We start from the raw sequence: 24,946 nt of genomic DNA on the forward strand, positions 1-24,946 counted from the left end.
ACAAAAGGGAATAAATGTATTTTTTAAAAAAAGAATGGAGAGTCTGCTAGGAGCAGTAAAATTGTGTAAGCAGAGTCTCAGTAATAACCCTGGTGAGAAAATAGAACTTTTTTTTTTTAAAGTAAATTTTTTTTAAATTATCTATTTATTTATTGAGTAGAGACAGCCAAAAACAGAGGGAAGGGGGTGACAGAGAGGACCTGCAACACTGTTTCACCACTTGCAAAGCTTTCTCCCTTGTACCCAGGTCCATGTGCATTGTCACATGTGCACTCAACCAGGTGAGCCACCACCTGGGGCCAAAATTAAACTTTCTAAAAAACAAAAAGCAAAAACAAACAAAAAAACAACCCTGTTTCCCGATTCCAGGCATCCTCTCCATTTCTGTTGATAGTGACTTCACTTCAATTGCTCGTTACAAAAAACTTGCTATCACTTTTGATGCCTTTTTTTCCCCCTTCTGTTGCCCTTGTATTGTTGTTGTGGTTATTATTATTGGTGTTACTGATGTCATTGTTGTTGGATAGGACAGAGAGAAATGGAGAGGAGGGGAATACAGAGAGGGGAGAGAAAGATAGACACCTGCAGACCTACTTTACCGCTTGCAAAGTGATCCCTCTGTAGGTGGGGATCTTTATGCCGGTCCTTGTGCTTTGCGCCATGTGTGCTTAACCAGCTGTGCTACCCCCGATGCCTTTCCCAAGTGGCTATTCTAATTATCAGATGGTTCCGATTTGCCAGCTATGTAGACTCTGTCACCATCTCCAATAATCCTTTGGGGCCCAGATCTTTCTTTTCTTGCCTGGTTGCTACAGGGCTGCCTACTTGGCCTGTTTTCCCCTCTTGCCCTTGTAACTACACAACAGTGTGTGAATTGCTTGTTAGTACTTTCAAGTCAAATAATTTTTAAATCAGACCACTCCCTTTCTTAACCTTGAATAATTCAAATAAAAAAACGCTTTCACCGTGACCTACAAAAACACAAAGGGACAAGAGATTTTTAGAATAAAAAGTTATGTTTTTAATTATTTGATATGGCAGAGAAGAGGGAAGGGGGATGGGGAGGGAGACATGGGGCTAGACGGTGATGCACTGCATTAAATGCACATAGTACTAAGCACAAGGACCCCAGTTTGAGTTCCTGGCTCCCCAGCTACAGGTTGCTGCTTGTGAAGCAGGTCTGCAAGTGTCTGTCTGTCTTTCTATCTTCCCTTCCCTGCTCAATTTCTTGTCCTACACCCCCAAAATGGAAAAAAGGGCCACATGCACCCAACCCCGGTGATAACCCTGGAGGCAAAAAAAAAAAAAGGGGGACAAACAGACACGCCTGTGAAGCTTCCCCCTACAGGTGGAAACCAGAAGCTTGAATCCAGGTCCTTGCACATGGTAGCACATGCACTTAACTAGATGTGCCACTGCCCTGGCTGGGATAAACGATTCTCTGCAGCCTAATTGCCCTACTCAGTCTTGCTTCCTACACCTCAATGCCCAATGTACCACCCCTCCACTCCATGCAGCCCCCAAACAGTACCTTTCTTTTGCTGTTTTCAGACAGGGTTTATACATGTGCACACTTCTACCTTGGGGTCTTTGCACTTGCTCTTCCTTTTGTGGGTCAACATGGCAGCTCTCTCTCCGTCTCTCTGGCTTCTTCCAAGTGTCTGTTCTTATTACATCAGCAGTCTTCTCTGGCCATTCTAGTATGCTTTTTTTGCTGTCTTATAACATAGGTCACTAACCATGCTGTGTAAGAATAGGTACTTCTTTTTGTCTTCTTAGTGTCTACTATGTCTAAAACACCCAAGATGTTTACTGAACAAAGTATTCATAATCCTCCTAATATACATCTCAGAAGATGAATTATTTCTCATATTTATGTAAAATAATTTGCCATAAACTTTACCTCCATATCTTGTACTAACACATCAGATTACCTAATGTTTCATCTTCCTGTCTTCTCACTGACCTTAGTACTTTCTGTAACAGCCTTTAAATTTGTGATTTTAATTTTTTTTCCCAACACTTTAGACAAAGTTTAGTTCACTTTTGCTACCATATTATAGCACATGACTACAATGACTTGAGCTATTAAGTCATGAAAACACACACAAAGCCCCCTACCCCTCAAAACTATATAGCCTCTGCTGTAAAATGAACTCACAAATCAAGAGCAGTGAAAGAAAGGCCCCTACAATCTAGATTAACAGCAACACACACACAAAAAAACAAGTGCACATCAAATCAGTGAAGTCTACCTGTTAAGTCATTAAGTAAAAAGTTGAAGTCGTGCTATTTTGAGAATATTGGCAGAAATATGGAATGAAAAGCAATACAAGTTAGTCATTCTTAAGTTTCCATCTGTTTTAAAGGTCTGTAACATCTGCAAAGATGGTTAATGCACACATAATTAATTTCTCAACAGGAAGATTTCAAATGCTTGGCAACTTGTCACCTTTGTCATTTGATATTACTTTTCCTGACTTTAACTGGCTACAAAATGGCCCCCTTGCCCCCACCCCCATCCCCACGTACTCACACATTTTACTGGATCCTTGTACATTTATGTTTACACTTAGATGGCATCAATTTCGCCAAACAACTAAGAATAAGAATAAAACTGAAAGAAAAAACCCATTTTCATACCACTTTATAGTTCTACTTGGCATTAATGCAATTAACTTTAACTTTTACCAAATAGTTTAATCTCTTAACTGGATTCCACTGTTAAGATTGAAAGAGAAACTTAAAAATATTTCAAGAGATTAAAATTTTTTTAAAATTGTGGCTTAAAAAACATTTGACGGGAGTCAGGCGGTAACGCGAAGGGCTAAGTCCACGTGGCGCAAAGCGCAAAGACCAGCATTAAGATCCCGGTTTGAGTCCCTGACTCCCCACATGCAGGGGGGTTCCCTTCACAGGTGAAGCAGGTCTGCAGGTGTCTTTCTCTCTCCTCCTCTATCCGTTTCTTTCTATCCTATCTAACAACAATGACATCAATAACAATGAACTACAACAATAAAAAAACAAGGGCAACAAAAGGGAAAATTAAAAAAAATTGACTATATTCTTTGAGTGTGTATAGATATAGGCACAAAGATAGAAGGCTGAGTATCAAAGACAAAATGTCTTATCTACATCTAATTGAATACTGTACAGTTTTAAAAAAAAGGCAAGATTGTCACAGACTACAATATGGATGGACCTGAGAACACTATGTTAAGTGCAAGAAATCAGACACAAAAAGACTAATACTGTAGTTTCACTTATATTTACCTCCATGGCAATTAAGTTCATAGACAAACAATGTAGAATGATGGTTAATAAAGAGTTTAGCAGAAAAAGGTAGCTGATGTTTCATTATTAAAGTGAAACATAAGATTTCATTTATTGGGGTGTGTGGGTATGGAAGAGAGACAGACACCAGAGCACTGATCAGCTGTAGTTTGTGGCGGAGCTGGGGACTGTACCCAGGACCTCAGCTTCAGGCATGAAAGTTATTTGTGTAACCATTATGCTCCCTCCCCAACCCAGTTGCTGCTGTTTAATAGACAAAACAAGTAACTTTACAAGAACACGTTTTGGAAATTTGTTTGAATTATACTTACTTTACTTATGTAACTGTGAATATATTTATGTAACTGTGTGAATTATACTTACCACTACTGAACTCCACACTGAGAAATGATGAAGATGGTAAAACATCTTCACTTTTTTAGTTTCCTGATTTATTGTCTTTTTTTTTTTGCTTCCATGGTTATTGCTGGGGCTCAGTGCCTGCACTAAGAATCCACTGCTCCTGGAGGCCATTTTTAGGCCCCCTTTGTTGCCCTTGTTGTTCATCATTGTTGTTATTGTCATTATTGTCAGACAGAACAGAGAGAAATCAAAAGGAGGGGAAGACAGAGATGGGAAAAGACAGACACCTGCAGACCTGCTTCACCACCTGTGAAGCACCCCCCCCTGCAGGTGGGGAGCCAGGGCCCAAACCAGGATCCTTATGTGGATCCTTGCGCTTTGCACCATGTGTGCCTATCCCACCGTGCTACTGCCTGGCCCCCTTATCCGTCTTCTTCATTAAGCAGAGTAAGGGTAGAAATGGAAATATATATATATATATATATATATATATATGTATATATGAATTCCTCACAATCTCCTTTCAGATATCAAAGTATGAAAACTTTCATACTTTCACACTTGGAAATGTTGTAACATGCTAATCTAAAAATCACCAAATTCAAATGTAATAAGAGACATACCATAAAGGAGGCAGAATCAACTTTCAAAAAACTAATTTTAATCAAAACAAAAATTGTTGATCATTAACAAGTTTATAAAACAGTGATTTAGTTACATAAATAAATTGATATCAGTGTATCAAATCTTAATTACTTTCAACTTCATGAGCATGTTTACATGGGTGATCAAGTACAACCTTTTTTTTTTATTTTTACCTATTATAATAAATAAAATGGAGCGCATGAAATAGTTCTTCTAAACAAAAATACCTACAAACATACCTCTAGCATGTTCTCTAATGAAGGGAACAAGAGACACTGGACAACTTTTGCACCAAAACATAAAAATTGCTTTAAAAAGCACAAGGTTACAGAACCATCAGCTAAAGTAAAGACACTATACTGTAACCAAAGTTGGTATTTAATAATATAATGAACAGTTTGGTAGTTAGATCTCCAGTTTGGTTATTTTAAAGCATTAAGACAAGGCAAGATAGAAGGCTGCTTTTGTTTTGAGTTAAGTCTAGAGAAAATAAAATATATTTAAAAAAAACAAGGAAAACTGAAAAGTAGAACAGTCATACCTACACAATTTTCTGTCCTGCACAAAGTCAAAATACCTATGCAGAATAGATATATAATATATATAATGTTATTGTGCACAAAGGTTAGCTTATTGTTAGCTCACTGCAAAGGCGTCATGTATCATGTGTCAATCGTTTTGGAAAACATTTTGCGTTTCGTGTCAAAAGGGTATTTCTTTTTGAAGTTTCCTAGGCTAGGAGGCACGAACCCCAGTTCTGGCATTCTATTTATTCTCAATGCTAAGGCTTGCTGCTCTGGCTGTGTATTCTGATGTCCCTCTTTTCTCTAGTGCCCGTTACAAGCATGTGTGGTGTAGTGGTAGCTGTTGGTGTGTGTGTGTGTGTGTGTGTGTGTGTGTGTCTTGTGTCTACATATGTATACAGAAGTTGTATAAATATATATACATATGTAATTTCTCCCAATAGGTTTCAGTTCAACCATGCAATCCCAAAGGTGGCTCTGCACAGATGCCCAGCATGAAGTTCACCACCCGAGCCAACCCTGAAGCAAGGCGCACTTTTAGTCCTTCTGATAAGGTTTTCTCAGTTTTTTGTTGTTGTTGTTTTTGTCTAAAACCAAGCTACTGCAGCTTCAAGTATTTTGCGTTACATAGAATATTTTTTATAAATTAGTTAATGTTATATTTTCAATATTCAGACAATATACTATAATATATATACAGTACAATAAATGCTCTCATTCTTTTTTTTCTTTTTATTTTTTTGATAAATCCCTGAGAATGTATGTTGACAGTCGCTAAGTTTCCACATGCACAAGTGTCGTGTGCCATGCTTCCGGACGAACAGCACTGCAAAGCCACGTGGGTCAGCCTTTTTTTTTTTTTTTAAGCTATTAGTATTTCATATTGTTGGTTTGTTTAATATGCTGAAAATGTAAAGATGAGTTACAGAGGAGTAAAGCTGAATCCATTCGAGGTACTTATCGCAGGATGGAGGTGTTCTGTTTGGTTTTTAAAGCCATTTCAAAAATTTTTTTTTTGAGGCTGTGAACGTATACAGAAAACAGGAGAGCTATGTGGACTTCTGCCACTTGACAACATAGACTCAGTGTAAACCAAACCTTTTTACCTCTCTCATACAAAACCAAAAAAAAAAAAAAAAAAAATTAAAAAAAATATAATAAAATAAAAAAGAAAAAGGGAAAATTAAAAACACACAAACTTTCACAACATGACAATTTAGTCTGCAAACGCAATATAACTATACACATATAATACCGGTGTGGCTCTGTTCTTTAAGTTAAAAAGGGTACAAAGGCAGGCTCAAGTAAAAACAAACCACCCCACCCGCCCCCATCCCCACCCCCACTCAGACAAGTTCTATCAACCAAACCTCTCCCGAACCAACATCATCAGTTTCTTTTTGCCTTTGTAGATTTGTTTCAGGTTGTCGATAAACTGTGTAAACTGAATGTGTCCATCATGCGCCATTAAGAAGGTCTCTCGGGCCTTGCTGAGGAACTCTATGAACTCACTATAGTGCCGAGGACTGATGTGTGTGAGTCGCGAGTGCGTCGTGTTGATGTAGGCCCCGATCGTTGCATCTAAGAGTTGCCTCAAGGGGGCTTTGTCCAGTGACATGAGCTTACCAGAGTTCCTCCTTCCATGAAGTCCCACCATTCCAGGGGTGGTCAGAGTGCACCTGCGCAAAATGTCCGACAGTACCGTTGCACACTTGACACTCTTAACCACCAGAGGTATTATAGCCGCAAGCTCATTTTTACCAAGGGAGTGGCTAAGTGCACAGGCCCACAAAACGTCATTAATGGCAGGGTGTGTGTCCTGATTATAGCTCAGGTTGAGATGGGTCATGGCCAAGGTGGCCAGCTTGTAGGCCCTCATGGGGTACCCGCGATGCTCCATGTACCGTGCTATTGTGAAGAGCTGGGTGTAGCTCATGCCGGTAGTAGCAGCGTCTAGAACAATTTGGTACGCTGTCTCGAAAGCTATATGATCCTTTTCACATAGGGTCAGAGCAGAGAGGGCACAGTTCTGAGGGTCCTTCATGGCACACTGCAAGGCGAGTGTACGAGCACTGCTGGCCAGCTTTTCCTGCTGGTGGCAGTCCAGGTGCAGGCGGACGATGGTGCTATTTGACATCACAGTGGTGGCAACTATACTTGTGGCCTCAGTGGGAGTGAAGAGCGTAAACCAGCTCTGCATGATGCTGTCCAGGGCATAAACACCTGCAAGAAACACAGAGAAGGATTATTACTGACAAGGCCACTGCCCAGAGGTCTTGCCTTATTTCCACTTTTCTAATCAGCGCTTACATTGTTAACCATCACAGGACATGAGCTAGGCCAGAAAATCTTGTAAGGTAATGTGCCTGGGAGCAACCTTTTAGAGTAAGGTTATTATAGATTGTTATTCAGTGAAATGCCTGAAAGGAACATGAGCTTCCTGTAATAAAGAACTAATCCTCGCGGTAGCTGGTATTTGTACTGTGCTGCTTGCCATTTCAGACAGTGGCTTTTGCTAATGAGTTAGTTCACTGGGGCCTCCTGTCAGTTACCTACTATAGAATTTAGGGAGTTTTAATGTGCTATGTTTTTGTCTAAGTTTAAGAAACATACAATACAAAATGATGAGGATGGACAAGGAAGTAGGGAAACAAGACCCATAATCAAGAGAAAAAAGTTAACAGGAGCAGACCTACAGATGACTTACATCTAGTAATGGTTGACAGGGTCTTTAAATAACCATTTCAAGTACACAGACCCAATATATATGCCTCAGCTGAAGGATAGTCTAAGTGAAGGATTGAGAGAGACAGTACTACATCTCAGAGAGAAAGGAGGTTGATATCTTGGTGCAGAACTATGGTAGTTCTTGAGCTGGTATTATCTTTTTTTTAAAATATTTATTTTATTTATTTATTCCCTTTTGTTGCCCTTGTTTTTTATTGTTGTAGTTATTATTGTTGTCGTCGTTGTTGGATAGGACAGAGAGAAGTGGAGAGAGGAGGGGAAGACAGAGAGGAGAGAAAGACAGACACCTGCAGACCTGCTTCACTGTCTGTGAAGCGACTCCCCTGCAGGTGGGGAGCCGGGGTTCAAACTGGGATCCTTATTCCGGTCCTTGTGCTTTGCGCCACCTGCGCTTAACCCGCTGCGCTACTCCCCGAGCTGGTATTATCTTTATACTGCTTCACTAAAGCCTTACTTCAGTAACATACACATTTCTTATAATCTTTATTTATTTACTGGACACACACAGCCAGCAATTGAGAGGGAAGGGGGAAATAAAGAGGTAGACAGACACTTGCAGTCCCAATTTACCACTTGAAAACCTTTCCCCCTGCTCACTGTAACATGCACCTGGCCCCATAAACACACTTCTTAATACTTCTTAATACTGAAACTAGCTTCTTTGTTTTTCCTTCAAAATAATGAACTATTAAAATTTAATAGTAGAAAAATAAGAAGACAGATTTTACAATCTCTGCTGTGTCTGTATCTCAACTCTGAGGAGATGGTGTAAGCAAGAAGCTTATATCCTCTTCTGATGCAAATAAGAAGAAACACTTCATTTTTAAGAAAGGATTTTTAAATTATTTTATTTTTCTAAAATATTTTAATTATTTCAACAAGATAGAGAAAAAGAGAAAGGGAAAGGGGGAAGGGAGAAAGGAAGACAAAGCACCTGGACCTATGAGCCACCAGACACTGCTCAGCTCTGGTATATTATGGTGGTGCTGGCATTGAGCCTGGGACCTCACAGCCTCAGGCATGAAGGTCTTCTCTATACCATTACTTGTCCTCCCAGCCCAAAGGCAGGGTGGGGGACAAAACTTTCAACCAACATTTCAACGGGTTCTATGTCATTTGTGTTGGCATTTCTGCTCGCACTGTCTTCTTTGGTACTGAGTCATTGCTGTAAAAGGGAAGTACTGACTGAAGGAACGCACAGACTACAGCTTATAAATAAGTAGGGTATCTTTATACAACTAGCTACAAATTCTTACACATTTGTAAGCTACCTAAACCGTACCTAATGGTCACTTCTTTACTGAATACTAATGACATGTGCTCTCAAATGACAAAGAAAAGCTCTGCTAGAGTGCAACTAGATACTTTTATATTATTCTCATTAAAAGAGGCTGAGTCACTAACAACAGTCTCAAGTTAGTTTCAAAGGTGGTTTCCAATATACTAGAGAGTGTCCTCTGAGTCCTTTAATAAAAAGCTGCAAACTCGATTATTATAAAGAAATTACTAGAATCACCTCAAGAGTGACAGCACTGAGTAGGCATCTACGCAGTGACTTCTTTATTTCAAACAAGAGGTTAGAGACCATAAATGTGACAGCATTAAAAAAAAAAAAAGCAATGCAGGTGAAGGCCGCTGAGTCGGGGGGGGGGGGAAGAAGAGGACTGACAGGGAAGCAAGAGCTGTAGGTGAAAAGCTTCTAGAAGAGGAAGGAGTCGGGTGGTAGTGCAGTGGGTTCAGTGCACGTGATGTAAAGTGCAAGGACCGGCATAAGGACCCTGGTTCGAGCCCCTGGCTCTCCACCTGCAGGGGAGTCGCTTCACAGGCGGTGAAACAGGTCTGCAGGTGTCTGTCTTTCTCTCCCCCTCTCTGTGTTCCCCATCACTCTCCATTTCTCTCTGTCCTATCCAACAACAACAATGAAAAACAACAAGGGCAACAAAAGGCGGGGGAAAAGCATCTGGAAGTCCAAGTGAACAAGTAGAAATGTTCTTGTATCTACAAGCAGCAAGTGCCCTGACCACCTGCGACATCTTCAGAGTTCACCTACCCACTTCAGTGGCACACGTGACCAGCCACCTCACCATCTCTCGCCTTCGCCAGTTTAAGGTGGACAGTGTCATTCGCATAACCTGTAAAGACAAGACAGCACAGTGATTTGGAAGAGTATCCTAAATTGGTGGAGACTGGAAACAACTCATTCTCAGGTATAAGCTACTAGATGTGATACATACTCGCAGGAGAACAGAGAGCTATGTTTAGATTAAAGCTGCACACGGCTCTGCAGTTGCCCCCAGCTCCTAGAGCTTGCTTTGCCCTGGCCCGGGAGGCAAGAAACAAGCCCGGAGCTGAGGAGAGGTGGCATCCAGGGCAAACTGCTCAGTCACTTTTCTCATCTGAAAACTCTCACTGGGTTGGACAGAGCATTTTCTGGCATTAATATACATGGTTCTAAGTTCTGGGCCTGTTAGTCAATCAATTCTGACCAGAAGTCTTCAGTCTGCTAAGTGGTATTTTAAACAATTGTGTTAGTCTTTCAATCTAGGGACATTAAGACTCTCAATGTCTTGGAAGGTCCTGGGGAATTCTTTCTGGGATACTAGAAATAAGAATAAGGCAGCTCTCAGCAATCTATTTACCACTCACCTCAAAAAAGTCTATCAGAATTCTATATAGAGAGAAAATCTGTGTTTATGGTTCTTTCAACATTATACCTTAAATGAAGTAAATGGTTAACAAAAATTTATTTTTGAAAATAAACTAACAAGATGCCATTGTATAGCTTCTATGCAATCTCCTATACTTTCTGCTAGTGCGGCATTGCATTAGGGATAGGGATACATTTTCCTGTAAACCAACTGTTTAAACCTTGTGAATCACTGTAAGAAGAATCTGGAACTAGAAAACTAGATTAATAACCTCATCAGGGTGTTATTTATTCCCATACTTTCAGTAATTAGAGATTAAGAATTTCTTTCACTGCTTGTTATGGAGATAAATAAATGTTAATAGAGATTACATGAGAAAAGAAACAGAAACTCCAGTTTCTGCAGCAAAGATCTAGCTACATGACTAACTCAAATGTCCTTGATGGTATATCTGAGCAAGCTAATGCTGGAGGTGAGAGCAATCAGTTACTTCCTTTACCTAATTTACTCAGGGCTATAAAAAGGGACCAGAAGTTATGAAAATGCAAACATCAATTCCTCCTTTAAAAAACTGACCTGAACAACAAATTCTTTTTTTTTTTTTAGAGGATAGCGTTAAGACTTTTACTAGAAATGATTTTCCATTCCTTAAAGAATAATTATAGTTAGGACTATAATTCAGAAAGTAATTTTCACTGAAAGACATGCGGAGAACTTCTAGATGGAAGGCCCTGCACTTCAGGCAGCAGACTGGCTCAGATGGGTGTGGCCACAGTTCTGAAGCATGGCTGATCCTGAGATGTCAGGGACTTGTGTTCCAAATGGTCGCTCACTTGCACTAAAAATAAAATCCAAGCCAACAGAAATAACCCTAAAACGGTGTCTTTACTTAGCAATCCTTGGTGCCCCAGGAAAGACCACGAGTCAGTCATGTACCTGCAGGCCCAGCTCCAGAGACACTTTCAAAAGAGTGATGTCTGGCAAACTGTCCATGAGCGTTGCTATTTTAAATGCATCTTGGGCAAGCTTGAAGATGTGGGATGAGGAGTGAATGTTTTTCTGGATGGATTCTAATACTGTTTCGAGCCTCCGAACATCGCCTGCAATGGACAAAGGAAAACCAAACCAAACCAAATCAAAGTAAAAGAAAACACAAATAAAAAAGTCATAATCACACACACACACACACACACACACACACACACACACACAAAGAAACAGAACATAAAACACAAGTTAATTTACCTGAAATGTTCACAGATGGCACAGATGTTAATGTTACAACTAGGTGTCCCATAGTTAACTGCAGTGTCTATGAATCTCGGCTTCTCAAAAGAAAAATACACCGAGATACACCCTCAATGACTAAATACAAGACATATGAAGAACCAGATCCAACATGAACTAGCAAGGAGACAGGTCACCTCGTTTCTATGTATGTATTTTGGTGATTATTTCAGGGAACACTAAAATGTCACCTGACATTTGAATCTGCTTCTGAAATTTAAACCAGCACTGACACTGCATGGTAACTACATTTGAACTGTTGGCAAAGTTTATGGTGCAGTTCAATGGGAAAATGCCAGGCTCAAATGAGTAGCACCTGTTTTGCTTTTGAAGTTAATGTTCATAGGACCCCTTACAAGACCCTTAAAGAGGAAGGAAAAAAGAAAAGGCAAACTAACAAAATAATCATGAGGCTCGGGCCAATTTGGTACCTTTGGCTGCAGTTAACATTGTGGATGCCAGCTCACACTGCTGGGACTCTATGTGGCTTAGAGTGAACCATCGAGGGTATCGATTGGGAACAACTGACGCAATGTGGTGTGGGCGTGTGAGGTCTCCCGTCGGAGCAGTGGATTCCAATACTAGTAACCTGGAATGACAAGACAAGGCAGAGGGCTTTTACTTACGACCTCTCCATAATTGTGGCCCCGGGGCCAGAAAAAAAGGGCTAGGTGATGGGAGAGATTGTTGGTGCTGAAGAGTTGGTATTGTCTGATATTGGTACTGTCTGATGTGACTTTATTAATAGCTCACTGCCCAAAACTACAAGATTTCCTTTCTCTGGCATCATTCAGAAAACTGCAACATTCAGGGAAATTAAGATACGTAATAAAAAGAAGGTTTAAACCACAAGCCATCATTTTTACCTATGTTTGTCCAAAGTCTAAAACTAGATTAAATTAAAAATGATGGCTATTCGTTTAAAAAAAGTCAAGAGGACCCGATAATGAAATGAATACTCAGGAATGAGGTTTTGGGGGCCAGGTGGTGGTGCACCTGGTTAAGTGCACAATACAGTCTTCCAGCACCTGGCACCCACCTGCATGAGAAAGCTTTATGAGTAGTGAAGTAGGGCTGCATGTCTCCTCTCTCTCTCCCCTCCCCCTCTACCACCCTCTCCCTTCTCAGTTTCTCCTTGTATCTAATAATAAACAAACAAGATTAAAAAAAAAAAGAAGAAAGAAAAACAGCTATCTATTAAAAAAAAAAAAAAAGACAGGTTTTTGTCAATAGCCAGTGGAAACAGAGATGGATAAACTTATCTTACTACTTTTATTTATTTATTTATTTATTTATTTAAAGATTTTATTTAAAATGAGAAAGACAGGAGGAGAGAAAGAACCAGACATCACTCTGGTACATGTGCTGCCTGGGATTGAACTCAGGACCAGTGCTTAGCCACAGCGCCACCTCCCGGACCATTCTTACTACTTTCATACTTTTCTTAGAAGAGAGTAGGGAGTCAGGCGGTAGTGCAGTGGGGTTAAGCACAGGTGGCGCAAAGCGCAAGGATGGGCATAAGGATCCCAGTTCGAGCCCCTGGCTCCCCACCTGCAGGGGAGTCGCTTCACAAGTGGTGAAGCAGGTCTGCAGGTGTCTATCTTTCTCTCCCCCTCTCTCTGTCCTATCCAACAATGACATCAATAACAACAATAAAACAAGGGCAACAAAAGGGAATAAATGCATATATATAAAGAGAGGAACTAAAAGAAAAACTGACTTCCTTTCCATATATTCATACATGCAGTAGAATTAACTTATTTGTACTTCAAGAATTTGTAGTTAGAATGTGCTTCATTAATGATGTCACAGAATGAATGCAAACAATGCAAGTATTTGTTACTTGTTATTCTTGCATAAATTCAGTAAGATTTCTGACTTTAATCAATCTTTGATTAAGAACAAGTTGACAGGGGCACCTGTGAGTGCACACATTACAAATGTGCAAGGACCCTGGTTTGAGTCCCCGGTCCCCACCTGCAGAGGGAAAGCTTTGCAAATAGTGAAGCAGTGCTGCAGGTATCTCTCTCTCTCTCTTTCCCCCTCCCTCCCTTCTTGATTTCTGGTTGTCTCTATCCAATCTTTATTTTATAAATAAAGATAAAAAAGACCAAAATTATAGATAAAAAAAACACACAAGTTGACAAATAGAGAACAATTACTAGAAAAATCCATTTAGTGACCTCTCCCAAAGAGAGATAAATACCAAAGCCACAAGTAGAATAACTATAAATGAAACAATATCTTTATAATGATCAAAACACTGACCTTCACTCAATTATACTAGTGTTAATTGCTATGGAATCAGAACTGGTGACCAAAAGAGAGTTAGCAGGGTCAGGGGATGATGCCAGTCTTACAGTCCCACCCAAGTGCAGTTAATTGCTCTGTGAAGCTAAAAGCCTCACTCTCTTCTATTGGGGGACAGAAAGATGTTCCAGAGCAGAAAGGTAGAATGCCCTGATAATGATACATATATCTTCCCAGAGTTTCCTTTTGTTTTTTAATTTAAGAAAGGAGACATTAACAAAACCATAGAATAAGAGGGGTACAATTCCGCACAATTCCCATAACCCGATCTCCATATCCCATCTCCTCCCCTGATAGCCTTCCCATTCTCTATCTCTCTGGGAGTATGGATCCAGGGTCGTTGTGGGTTGCAGAGTTTCCTTTTTTGAAAAAAAATTATTTATTCCTTTTTGTTGCCCATGTTGTTTTATTGTTGTAGCTATTATTGCTGCTGCTATGATGTCATTGTTGTTGGCTAGGACAGAGAGAAATGGAGAGAGGAGGGGAAGACAGAGAGGGGGAGAGAAAGATAAGACACCTGCAGACCTGCTTCACCGCCTGTGAAATTCCGTAGAGGAAAACTAGTCAGTGTCTCTGAAAGGTAAGAAAATGAGTGGTAAAGATGCCCTTCCCCAGCTTCTGCCCCATGCTGCCACTGGTCCCCACAGAAGAAGCAGGAGCAAGTACGGCTGCATGGCTCTTTTTCTTCCTGTTGCCTTGACTGCTCTAGGAGATCACATTACCTCCCTTCATTGCCAGCACTTTGGCTGGGGTAGCAGTGACAGACATAAGAGAAGAGGTGCAAAAACATATCCCCTGTGCCTTGCAATTACCCCCCATGAGAAGCAAATTTGGCAAAGGTAAGTCTGTTTCTGACTGTTAGAAAACTCTCTCCAGTTGACATGTTTTCACATTTGCTAGAACCAGGGGCAAACTGATACTATTTTACCATTGCACTTCATAGTGGTTGTAGCAACAGCATCTGGTAGCATCATAACATTAGCATTTATTCTTTAAAACATGAGATTTCTAAGTATTTGAATATATACAGAGTTGAACATCTATATTCATGTGACAACTTTCATTTTAGCTTCCAGAATGAGAATAGGAACTTATAAAGTTGTGCTCTTAACATAGAATTTGTTAGGGGACTTATGTTTATCATTATTTTATTTACAAAACTGACAATAAAGAACCTGGCTGTTTCTTTGATAAATTAATGGCATCACATGTCACAAAGAAAAGCATCATTAAATTAAAAGATGTCAGCCTTAAACACACTGATAGGTAGGTGTGTACACACACACACACACACACACACACACACACACACACACACACACACACACACACACGAGGACTCCTGATAGAGAGTGTAGTCTTGCACGATAGGTAAGGTTTCCTGTCTGAATCTACGATACTGCACTAGTTGCAGATACAGAATCTCTGCTGAAAAGCTTCTGGAGGATCAAATTATGTTTTTAGGTATGCACACAGTGTTTAGATGTCTACAGTGAGGTCTAGTCTGCACCCTCCACTAGTCATATAGGAATATTTTCTTAATATATTTAAAAAAAAGAAGAAAAAGTTCATGTTTTAAGAATGTTTACATGTTTACAGAGTTAAAATTTAATAAGTCACACATAAAACTGAAAACATTATCTTTGAGTCATTAGAATATATTCACTGAGAGCATATTTGTAGTAAAAAAAAAAAAAGAGACAAATTGACCAGAGGAAAGTGAAAAAAAAAAAAAAAAGGGAGGGGAAGCAGTAAGAGCCCAGGTGAGCACCAATGCGCCCTGGAGATCTAGAGGCCACCCTGTACCTTCATGCTGTGGGCACAGCCCATGTGTCAGATCCCCTCAATCATTAAATTCAATTAAACATATTTATAATGTTCTAATCTCAATTTTGAATAATAATTTAAAAAACCCAACAAAGTTTCACATCTGACTGCACTGAAATGTCCTCTATTCTCAAACTCTAGTTTTAAGGAAAAGAAGAGAATGATGATGAGCATGAAAATAACAGCAGTCTAGGATATGATTATTCCCTGATTTTCAAAACAAAAGAAAAACAAGGCAACAGATAAAACACTACTGCGATAACCTAAGAGCCAGATACAAAATAACTTCTGGGGTTTTTCTGCTGTTTAGAAGAAACAAGACGGAGTGCAAAGTCAACTAACCGGCATTTTTCCCAGGAGAGAATTTGCCTCTTCCCGGGTGAATACATACCGCATTGCTCTCAGTGCAATTTTGTATGCCAGTTCAGCATCATGAGGTAGGAGAGAGGTGAACAGATACTTGGCAAAGGTGTGCATTGGAACACTCTCCCGATGGATTATTTCGCCTAAACCACTATATGGCCCAGCTGTGGGAAGAGAGCATACACATTTTACATTCCTGAAAAGGGAACTGGAACTTTTTACTGTAAAGTATGTCTAAATGTCCTAATGTAAAGTTAAGAGCATACACAAGCTTAATAACACTGTTTAATAAAAAGAAATACAATTTTTGGAAAAAAGAACAACAGAAACAAAACATAGGTATGTTCCTCCTCAACCCGCCCCATATAGAAATTCACTTGAGGAACAATCTCCCCATCTCAAGTGCACCGGAGCTAAGATGACAAGCCCAGGACTGAGGGACACAGCCTTTTTACACTGTTCCTGCTTCAAAGATATGAACCCTTGAAAGCATAAAACATCGCTAAATGCAAGAAACATTATCTTTCAATGTGTGGTAGTGAACAACCATATTTTCAAATGCACAGACTGACTCAGGAATTTAACCTTAAAGCGTGTGGAATATGCTTTTGGACCCAGTTTTAGGGGCAGACAACCAGGGTCCAGAAAAAAAAGTGCAGAAAGTGGTTGGTGGTGGTGGGGGAGAGAGGGAGCTAGAAGGCTGGGGGTAGGTTCTGATCATGAAGCTCAAGTCCCAAAGGCGTTAGTAAAAATGTTGCTTCTAATAAACAGAAGCATGTATTGAGTTTAGTCTCAAAAAGTGATTAAAAATGAAAGATCTGGTATTCACCACAAGCAAAAACAAAAGCAATGAAGTAAATGTAAAAATACCACCGGGGGGGGAGGGGGGCAAAAGACCAATTTTCAAAAGCAAAATTACATTTAAGTTGTCAAAACTCATTTCTTTGGTCAGCTATGACAAGTGTAGAGGCAGAACTGACGTCCCCAGTGTGCTCTGAACACTGCCCTAGGAAGGGCAACATGGGACTTTAAAAAATACATTTGAAAGGAAACCACAGTGGTTAGTTCAACCATTTTCCACTTAGGTACTCTGAGGTTTGGTTACTGTAAAAGTGTCTGATATATTAGTTTCCATATCACCTTTGGGTAACATCTGTTTCATGATTTCTAGAATTCTAAGTCATGACACGATGGCTCACGGGCCATAATACATTTGTTTTCCATAAGAAAAATACTTTGAAGTGTTCAGAATACAAGAAATGTAGTTCAGGGGAAATGGTGAGTGAAGTTTCTGAACTGAGCACCGAGTAGGAGTAGAATAACTAAAAACATGTTTTATTACCTTTATTTATTTATTGGATAGAGACAGTCAGAAATCGACGAGGGGGGAGGGTGAAAGAGAGGGAGAGAGACAGAGAGATACCTGCAGCCCTGCTTCACCACTTGTAAAGCTTTTACCCCCTTCAAGGGGGGGAGTGGGGACTCAAATCTGGGTCCTTGCACATTGTAACACATGTGCTCAACCGGGTGCACCACCACCCAGCTCCCGAGCATGATCACTTTTTAAAATACTTCTGATTAGTATTTTGAAATTCTTCCTTAGGTAAGTACTTTGAAATTTATACAATTTCTTTTTACCCAGGAAATAAAACGTACCCTAGATTTCTAGTTTTATCAAGTCTGTTATCGATTACTATCTTGAAGACATTAAAATGTTTTTAGTGATCTATTATTCAAAGCTGCTTGGTATTATAACTCCACCTCTAGTGGAATGAAGCTAACTTATCTAAGTGACAACTGTGGACTGTTAACTTCTGTGCCAATTCACATATTGGAGTTCCAACTCCCAATGTGGCTTAACTATTTGGAGACAGGGTGTTTCTAGGGAAGTGATGGAGATTAACTGAGATCATAAGGTAGGGTCCTGAGCCAATAGAATCAGTGCCCCATTAGTAAGAAACATTAGGAGACAACAGAGAACTTTCTCTTTCTACCTTTGAGGGCACAGGTGAGGACAAATCAAGGAGGCCAGGCTCCTACAAGAAACTAAACTGGTCAGTACCATGCTCCTGGACTTTGTAGAACTGAGAATTAAACTTTTCTGGTGTAAGTGACCCAGTCTGTGATGTTTTGCTATAGCAGCCTAAGAAGACACTAGTTATATTTTATTTAAAGACTAAGGCAAACGTATAGATGATCTATCTTCATTTCCCCTCCATTTTCCCTTCCAATGCTTTCCTTATAGCATCAAGTCACACTTCTGTACTAGGCAGGGAAGTCAAGATTTTGTTTGGACACTTCTCTACATTCACGCATCACAGAATAATGTGTAGCCTATGAATTTCAATGCACTAAACAATAAAAAAACTAAAATTGGTCCTATGTTCCGCAGAAGTGTTTTTCCAGTATGCCAACATTGGGGTTAGAGAGGAAAACCCAGCAACAGTGCCAGGCAGTGGCACACCTGGTTGAGTGTATGTTACAATGTGCAAGGACCTGGGTTCAAGCCCCTACTCCCCACCTGCGTGGGGGGGGGGGGGAGCTTCACGAGTGAAGCAGAGCTGCAGGTCTCCCTCTGTCTCTCTTCTTCTCTACCCCCCCATTCCACTTGCTTTCTGGCTTCTATCCAATAAAAAACCGAAAATAACAAGACAAATTAAAAAAAAAAAAAGAACATGAAAAATTATATCAATCATGAAACACTCATTTTCTGGAGTTTACTGAAGTGGCCCAATTACCCCTTAGATACGGGGTCTTGTACTACCCATGTTTCACAGGCCTAGTGGGATCAGGAAAGGATAGGCAAGAACGGAACAGTACAACTTCTATTTGGGTACAGTTCTCACAAAAATATGTTATAGAGATGCATGAACTACTCAAGGAACAAGGCAAAGTTAAAATGGTTATACACAAAGAGTCACAGGGCTGAGCTCCCATGTCCCAGGTTCAATTTCTAGCCCCATCATAAGCCAGTGCTCTGGCGAGAAAACAAAGAAAACATACTTATGAGTAGTAAATATAAAGGCAATTTAAAAGGTGCATAATAAACAGGCATCAGGCACTACTAGTTCTGAAAAACCCATATTCTGCTCTTAAGCCTTCAGTATAATGGGCATAAAAAGTTAATGTCTAAAAAATAGTTCGAGCTGGCAAAGCAAAGGACTTAAATTCCAGAGGCTCCTAGTTTAACCCCTGGTGCTGCATGTCCCTGAATAGTAATAGGTTTCTCCCTCTAAGGTAAAACTATCTCATATGAAATAAAAATAAATCCGAAAGTAAAAGTGACTAGATGTCTGCAAGCTATGTTTTTATCTCTAGAAAAAAAAAAAACAACACTTCAGGAGTGACTGAAATAATACTTGAAAATTTTACCAAAATTAATCATCAGAAATAGTTTATATTTATTTAAAATAAATCTTTTCATACTTATTTGTTTAATTACTTACTTACTTGCCAGAGCTCTGCTCAGCTCTGGGTTATGGTGATGCTAGGGACTGAACCTGTGACTTCAGAGCCTCAGACAAGAAAATCTGTTGTATAACCATTATGCTATCACACTTGCCCAGAAAGATTTTCACATTAAAATGTACTTTCAAAACATAAATGTGTAACATATAAAGATATTTCCTTTCAAATGTATATTTAGAAGAGTTTTGAGATGTTGGTTTTTCTAAAAACCCTTCTTGACACTTAACAGCTGCAAACATGAAATGAAATAATGCAAAAGATACCATACTTTATAAGCTTATCAATCACAGCAAATTCCTCAAAAGTAACACATGTGACTTAAAATTGAAATAGAAGCTGTATCATCAATTAGGCGTTACCTGACTAGGTGTCAAAGATTAGGTTACTAAACTGATTAATACCTTTGCAAGAAAAATAAAAATGCCAGCCAAATTTTGTTATGCATTTTAGATCTTAACCATATAAAGTAAAGTAGACTCTGCCTTACAGAAGCTATAAAAAATTTAACTGGGTGAATCTAAGCCTAATGAATTCTCTCCACTAATTAGGCAGTGAGGTGAAAATTCACTCCTTGATCCTTTAGGCCTTTGTGAGTGTGTACCAACGATGTACTAAAATCTTAGACGTCATAAAACAGCTAGTAATTTGGACAAATGCCAACCAATTTCCACTGTACTATTTAACTGATCTTAGCACACAGGAATAAAGTAATTTACCAAATATCAAATTGCAATGATAATTCACTAGATACCTTGGGATCAACACAGATGAAATAAAAAGATAGCTCTTTCAAATCTCAGGGCATTAAGTGGGGCTCATTTGTATAAGGGACTGTGTACTACATGATCACCTAAATAAAATGAAACAAACCTAAAGATCAGATCAGCGCTGTTTTGGTAATAACATTCATTAACTATACAGGCCTGCCTGACCCCCAACCAAGATAGTTTAGCACCTAGGTAGAATGGACAGAGACAAGTAGAACACTTCTTTTCTCGAACTACCTTCTAATAGGAAGACTGCTTGCTTGCGAAAAATCTTCACCAGTGTGTCATCCAATTCAATTTCCTGAAGCTTGGAGATCAGCTGCTCTTCATTCCGGCAAACCTTCTCTTGTGTGTACAGCCCATCAGGCATGATACGCTGCTGCCCTAGTCCTACCAGGGCTACTTCAACAGCTAGCGTTAAATACGATTCCCCTTCTTCTAAGAATTTGTGTGCAGAGAGGTGCTGGTATTCCAGAGACTTGAACTGTCCCATATTCTCTGTAAATTATTGTACACACACACATACCAAAAATAAATAAATAAATAGGTAATAAATGATAAATCAAGAGTTCACAAATTAACTTTATATGTACTTTTATACATATAGACATTTAACATGTCTAGAACTATTAAATAAACTATCAACTTAGTTACAAGAAAGCTGCAAAACATATTTTAGGTTAAATTTAGTATATAAAAATGAGTATGAAACACCAAATCATTATGTTCTAGGAAATACAGTATTATAAATACTTCTCTCTTACTGAAAATTGATCATCAAGGAAAACCAAGACTTAATGACACTGATATTATTTGAAGGGTAAAAAGACTTTACTTCAATTAAACAAAAGTAAAGATATATGACTACAATCCCTATTGATTTTATAGTCCAACTTTAACAAAACATTTAGTATAATGCTAAAATATATAATAAATCAACACAGTACATGCAACCTAACTTCAAGGTCCTTTTTGTTATCCAAATAGTCATCAGTAAACAATGATTCACTGAGAATTCTCCAGTTAAGGTACTTCTTTAGAAATTTTGACAAATTTCAACCACTATGGAAAGTAAATTCAGAGTCACAAGTTTTCACAACCTGACAGCATCTAAGCCATTCATTTCATGAAGGAAACCACTATAGGAGGAATCATGGGGGGACAAAATATTAACCCTCTCAACTCATCAAGCCACGGGAGCAGCAAAGGGCCAATCGGTCCTCTTTCACAAAGTTCTGCCTGCCCTGGGCAGTCTTTATAGAAATGTTTCTTTTAAAAAAGTTCTCTCTTATTAGTGACTGAATAGTAGCTTACAAGGTTATTACCATATTTCTCACAAAGTCTGAGAAGTGGTTTGGCTACCCCCCCCCCCCCAAATCCATGGTGCTTTGTCTATTTCCACATATGAGCAAGAACACCCATTAGATTGTCTTTCACTTAATCTCAAGAGGCAAAAGAAAGAGCATCTGAAAACATTGCTTTCAAGGAAAATGTAATGCAGTAACAGTTTTAATGCCATTTATAACATGAAAGTCAAAATATTTGTAATGGTCAATTTTAATGCAAATACCAGTTAAAGTAACTAAATTAGATTTATGATTCTAAATGCTATGATGAACAACTTTATCTTATATCCTTACACTGGAAAGACATATATGTAGATACATTCTTACAGAATCACTTGAGTACTAGGGAATGAATCCTCAACAATGCTATCAACTGTGAACTCGCAAGACTTTCCAGTTTGTATACCCTGCCTATAAAAACATGAAAATGCCCATTTCCTTGCTTTATGGCTAACCATAGGCACTGCAGTTATGGATTTATAAAACGGTGAAGAAAAACAATGACAGGTATCATTCAGGGTGCATTTGTAAAATAAGGCACAAGCGAGAAATGCCAGTGGCTTACCTGTAAAATCAGAGAACCCAGCGAAGCTTTCATCATCAATTCGGCAGGCTTCCATAAGGCTGCTGAAAAGAGTGCCCACGGGGTCCAAGGGATGTCCAACCCAGCCCTCCAGATTAGTTATTGATGTGATGCTTTTATGGGGTAGCTCTGTGTAAGAAAAGGAACTACTTAACACCATGATGTGGCATGAGGAGAAATAAATTTTAATTTTTTTACCCAAGAAGATAAGTAAGGACAAATAGTTTCTTTCAGTTTCCTAGGAGTAGCATTAGAAAGAACTAAGGAGTCCCACCAGAATTATCACTACATAGCTTAGGATTATATTAAGAAGATATGCTCAGGGCCAGTGCTCAATGGATCACTTACACTGAAGACCAAAAGTAGCCTGAGTCACTTGAACTCCTAAGCTAATACCTTTAAACCTCTGCCTTATCACCTTTTCTGTAAGTCTTCCTTACTGTGGATTTGTAAGTCACTTGAGAGAGAACCTTTGCCACAAAGGGGACCAACAGCAGAAGACAACATATAATTTGGATGGAACAAATCCCTTTTTATTTTCTTCACAGAACGTTAGCACTTTCAAATTTCTGTGTTAAACTGCAGAATGCTGAGAAAAGATTGCAAATACGCTGGTATATTCTATTGCAAATAATTCAGTATTTTACATCTGTGTGTCAAGCAGTAGTGGTTGTTCTTTCCTAACGTAAAATTAAATCTATGTAAGATATACAAGAAGTAAATTGGCTTGCAAATGAGTAAAAAGCCCTACCATAAATCCAATATTCCTTTAGAAGTCTTGTTTGAACTATAAATTTAAAAACTAAGTATGGCCTGGCATAGAATATGAGAATTTATAGAGTTGGGTCCTAGATTTCTTGGAAAGGCCCTTCCTTCCCTTTGGTTCCTGTTGATGGTTTTCATATACATAGCCAGTATTAAAAAAAAAAAAAGACACAGATGCAACATTTTGGGGAATAACCAAATAAATATAGATGTCTCAAGAGAGAAATATACATACATATAGATGTACAGTAAAGGTAAGTATAGAGTTTATACAATCTATTGTTAAGTGGTCAAAACTGAGGATAATTTTTTTTATTTTTATTTATTTTCCCTTTTGTTGCCTTTTTTAATTATTGTTGTAGTTATTATTCTTGTAATTGATGTCGTCGTCGTTAGGCAGGACAGCTAGAAATGGAGAGAGATGGGGAAGACAGAGGGGGAGAGACAGAGAGACACCTGCAGACCTGCTTCACCACTTGTGAAGTGACTCCTCTGCAGGTGGGAAGCTGGGGGGGGGGGGGGGTTGAACCTGGATCCTTACCCCGGTCCTTGAGCTTTATCACGTGCGCTTAATCCACTGCGCTACCGCCCCGAGGATAATTTTTTAAAATGTATTTATTTATTCATTTATTTGATAGGACACAGAAAAATTGATTGGGGGGGGGGAAGGAAAATTGAACAAGAGACATGGAGACAGTTACAATTCTAAATTCTGTCCCACTGCTCATGAAGATTTCCCTCCCCCTGTAAACACACAGGTGAGGACCAGGGACTTGCCCCTTCCTGGGTTATGCTTGTGCTCAACTAGGTGCACCACTGTCTGGCATAAAGACAAAATCTTACAAGTATTTTTTCTCTTTATAAATAATCCACACGAGAGAAATTAGAAAGAATAAAAAGTCAAACAATGACCTCAAAGACAGCCTGAGCACCTTAGCTCAACAGGTATTATAATTTATCTACTGTAACATTTTTCACACTTTGTAGTCTTAGATACTACAGCATTTTTATTAAATATAATTTATAGCACCATTTCTCAGTAAGTTCTGTGAAGTGATTTAAATAGCTTATCATAAATTTGCTTTTTAGAGAAAAAAAAGTGCTTCACATTTTCTTGGTCTGAGTACTTATTATCTTTTAAACTCTTCAGAAGTTACAAACTTTTGTTCATAAGTGGTGTATTCTTGGTGGGGGAATGGGAATTTTATAAAAATGTTCCAAATGCCTGGTGGTAATAAGAGTATGAGGAACTAGATACAATATTGATCACATGGAATACTGTACCTCAATTCCATCAATTTGGTTCAAACTGTAACTTTGGAATTCACAGAATTTCCAATACTACTGAAGATATTAAACCTTATAACTGATGGACTCTAACCTCCAGCCTATTTTAAAAACTCTTGATACTTTTTCATTTTGCAACTTAGGGGGATATAGTTATCAGTAAGAACTGAAAATAATAACCTAACAACAGAAAACTAACCACTAACCTAACAGATTTTTAAACATCTTACCAAAAAAAATTAAATAAATAAAGGGTCTGAAAATCATCACAGATTAGCTATAAGGTATCTCAAACCATGAGAAAGTCATCTCCATCATTTTAAAAGCTATTCACAAAAGAACACAAAACCTAGTGATGCCATCCAACAACAGTCCCATTCCAATGGTAACAAAACTTATTCATTCACCTTTTTTTTGAGTTCGGAACATTTCCAGCTGTTTCTGTTGCTGTCGTCTCAGCGTGTTAACAATAGCTATGGCTAGTCTCAGGGCTTCTCTGGGGTACCCATGAGAACGTAATGCATCCACTCTTGCACAAGCTGTTGGAACATGTTCTAAGACAGGAAGGTAAGTGGGAAAAAGTTGCCAATGTCATAGATATCTACAAAAATAAGATTTTGACAGTAATACATTTCCCCCCTTAATACTATTAAAAGGCACGAGAAATCATTTCTGAGCTTGAGTTTGAATGGCTCCTATTGCCAAGCATTCATCCGTCCCCACATTGAATCCCTCAACTCTC

General features: G+C 39.0%; 1 protein-coding gene across 2 annotated transcripts in view; it reads right to left on the reverse strand.

Annotated features, from left to right (window-relative positions):
- Positions 1-4,275: 4,275 nt before the first annotated feature.
- Positions 4,276-24,946, reverse strand: part of ZSWIM6 (zinc finger SWIM-type containing 6) — a 179,384-nt gene continuing 158,713 nt past the window's right edge. For both annotated transcript variants that reach the window (XM_060191302.1, XM_060191303.1), the window contains exons 7-14: positions 24,612-24,758; positions 22,135-22,281; positions 20,461-20,721; positions 16,017-16,152; positions 11,920-12,077; positions 11,138-11,301; positions 9,604-9,685; positions 4,276-7,028 (exon numbers count right to left, since the gene is read on the reverse strand). In XM_060191302.1, the coding sequence (XP_060047285.1) occupies positions 6,166-7,028; positions 9,604-9,685; positions 11,138-11,301; positions 11,920-12,077; positions 16,017-16,152; positions 20,461-20,721; positions 22,135-22,281; positions 24,612-24,758 (1,958 nt within the window). In that variant the 3' untranslated portion in view covers positions 4,276-6,165. The remainder of the gene's footprint in view (positions 7,029-9,603; positions 9,686-11,137; positions 11,302-11,919; positions 12,078-16,016; positions 16,153-20,460; positions 20,722-22,134; positions 22,282-24,611; positions 24,759-24,946) is intronic.

Source organism: Erinaceus europaeus, chromosome 5 (assembly GCF_950295315.1).
Source record: "Erinaceus europaeus chromosome 5, mEriEur2.1, whole genome shotgun sequence".
NCBI classification, from domain to species: Eukaryota; Metazoa; Chordata; class Mammalia; order Eulipotyphla; family Erinaceidae; genus Erinaceus; species Erinaceus europaeus.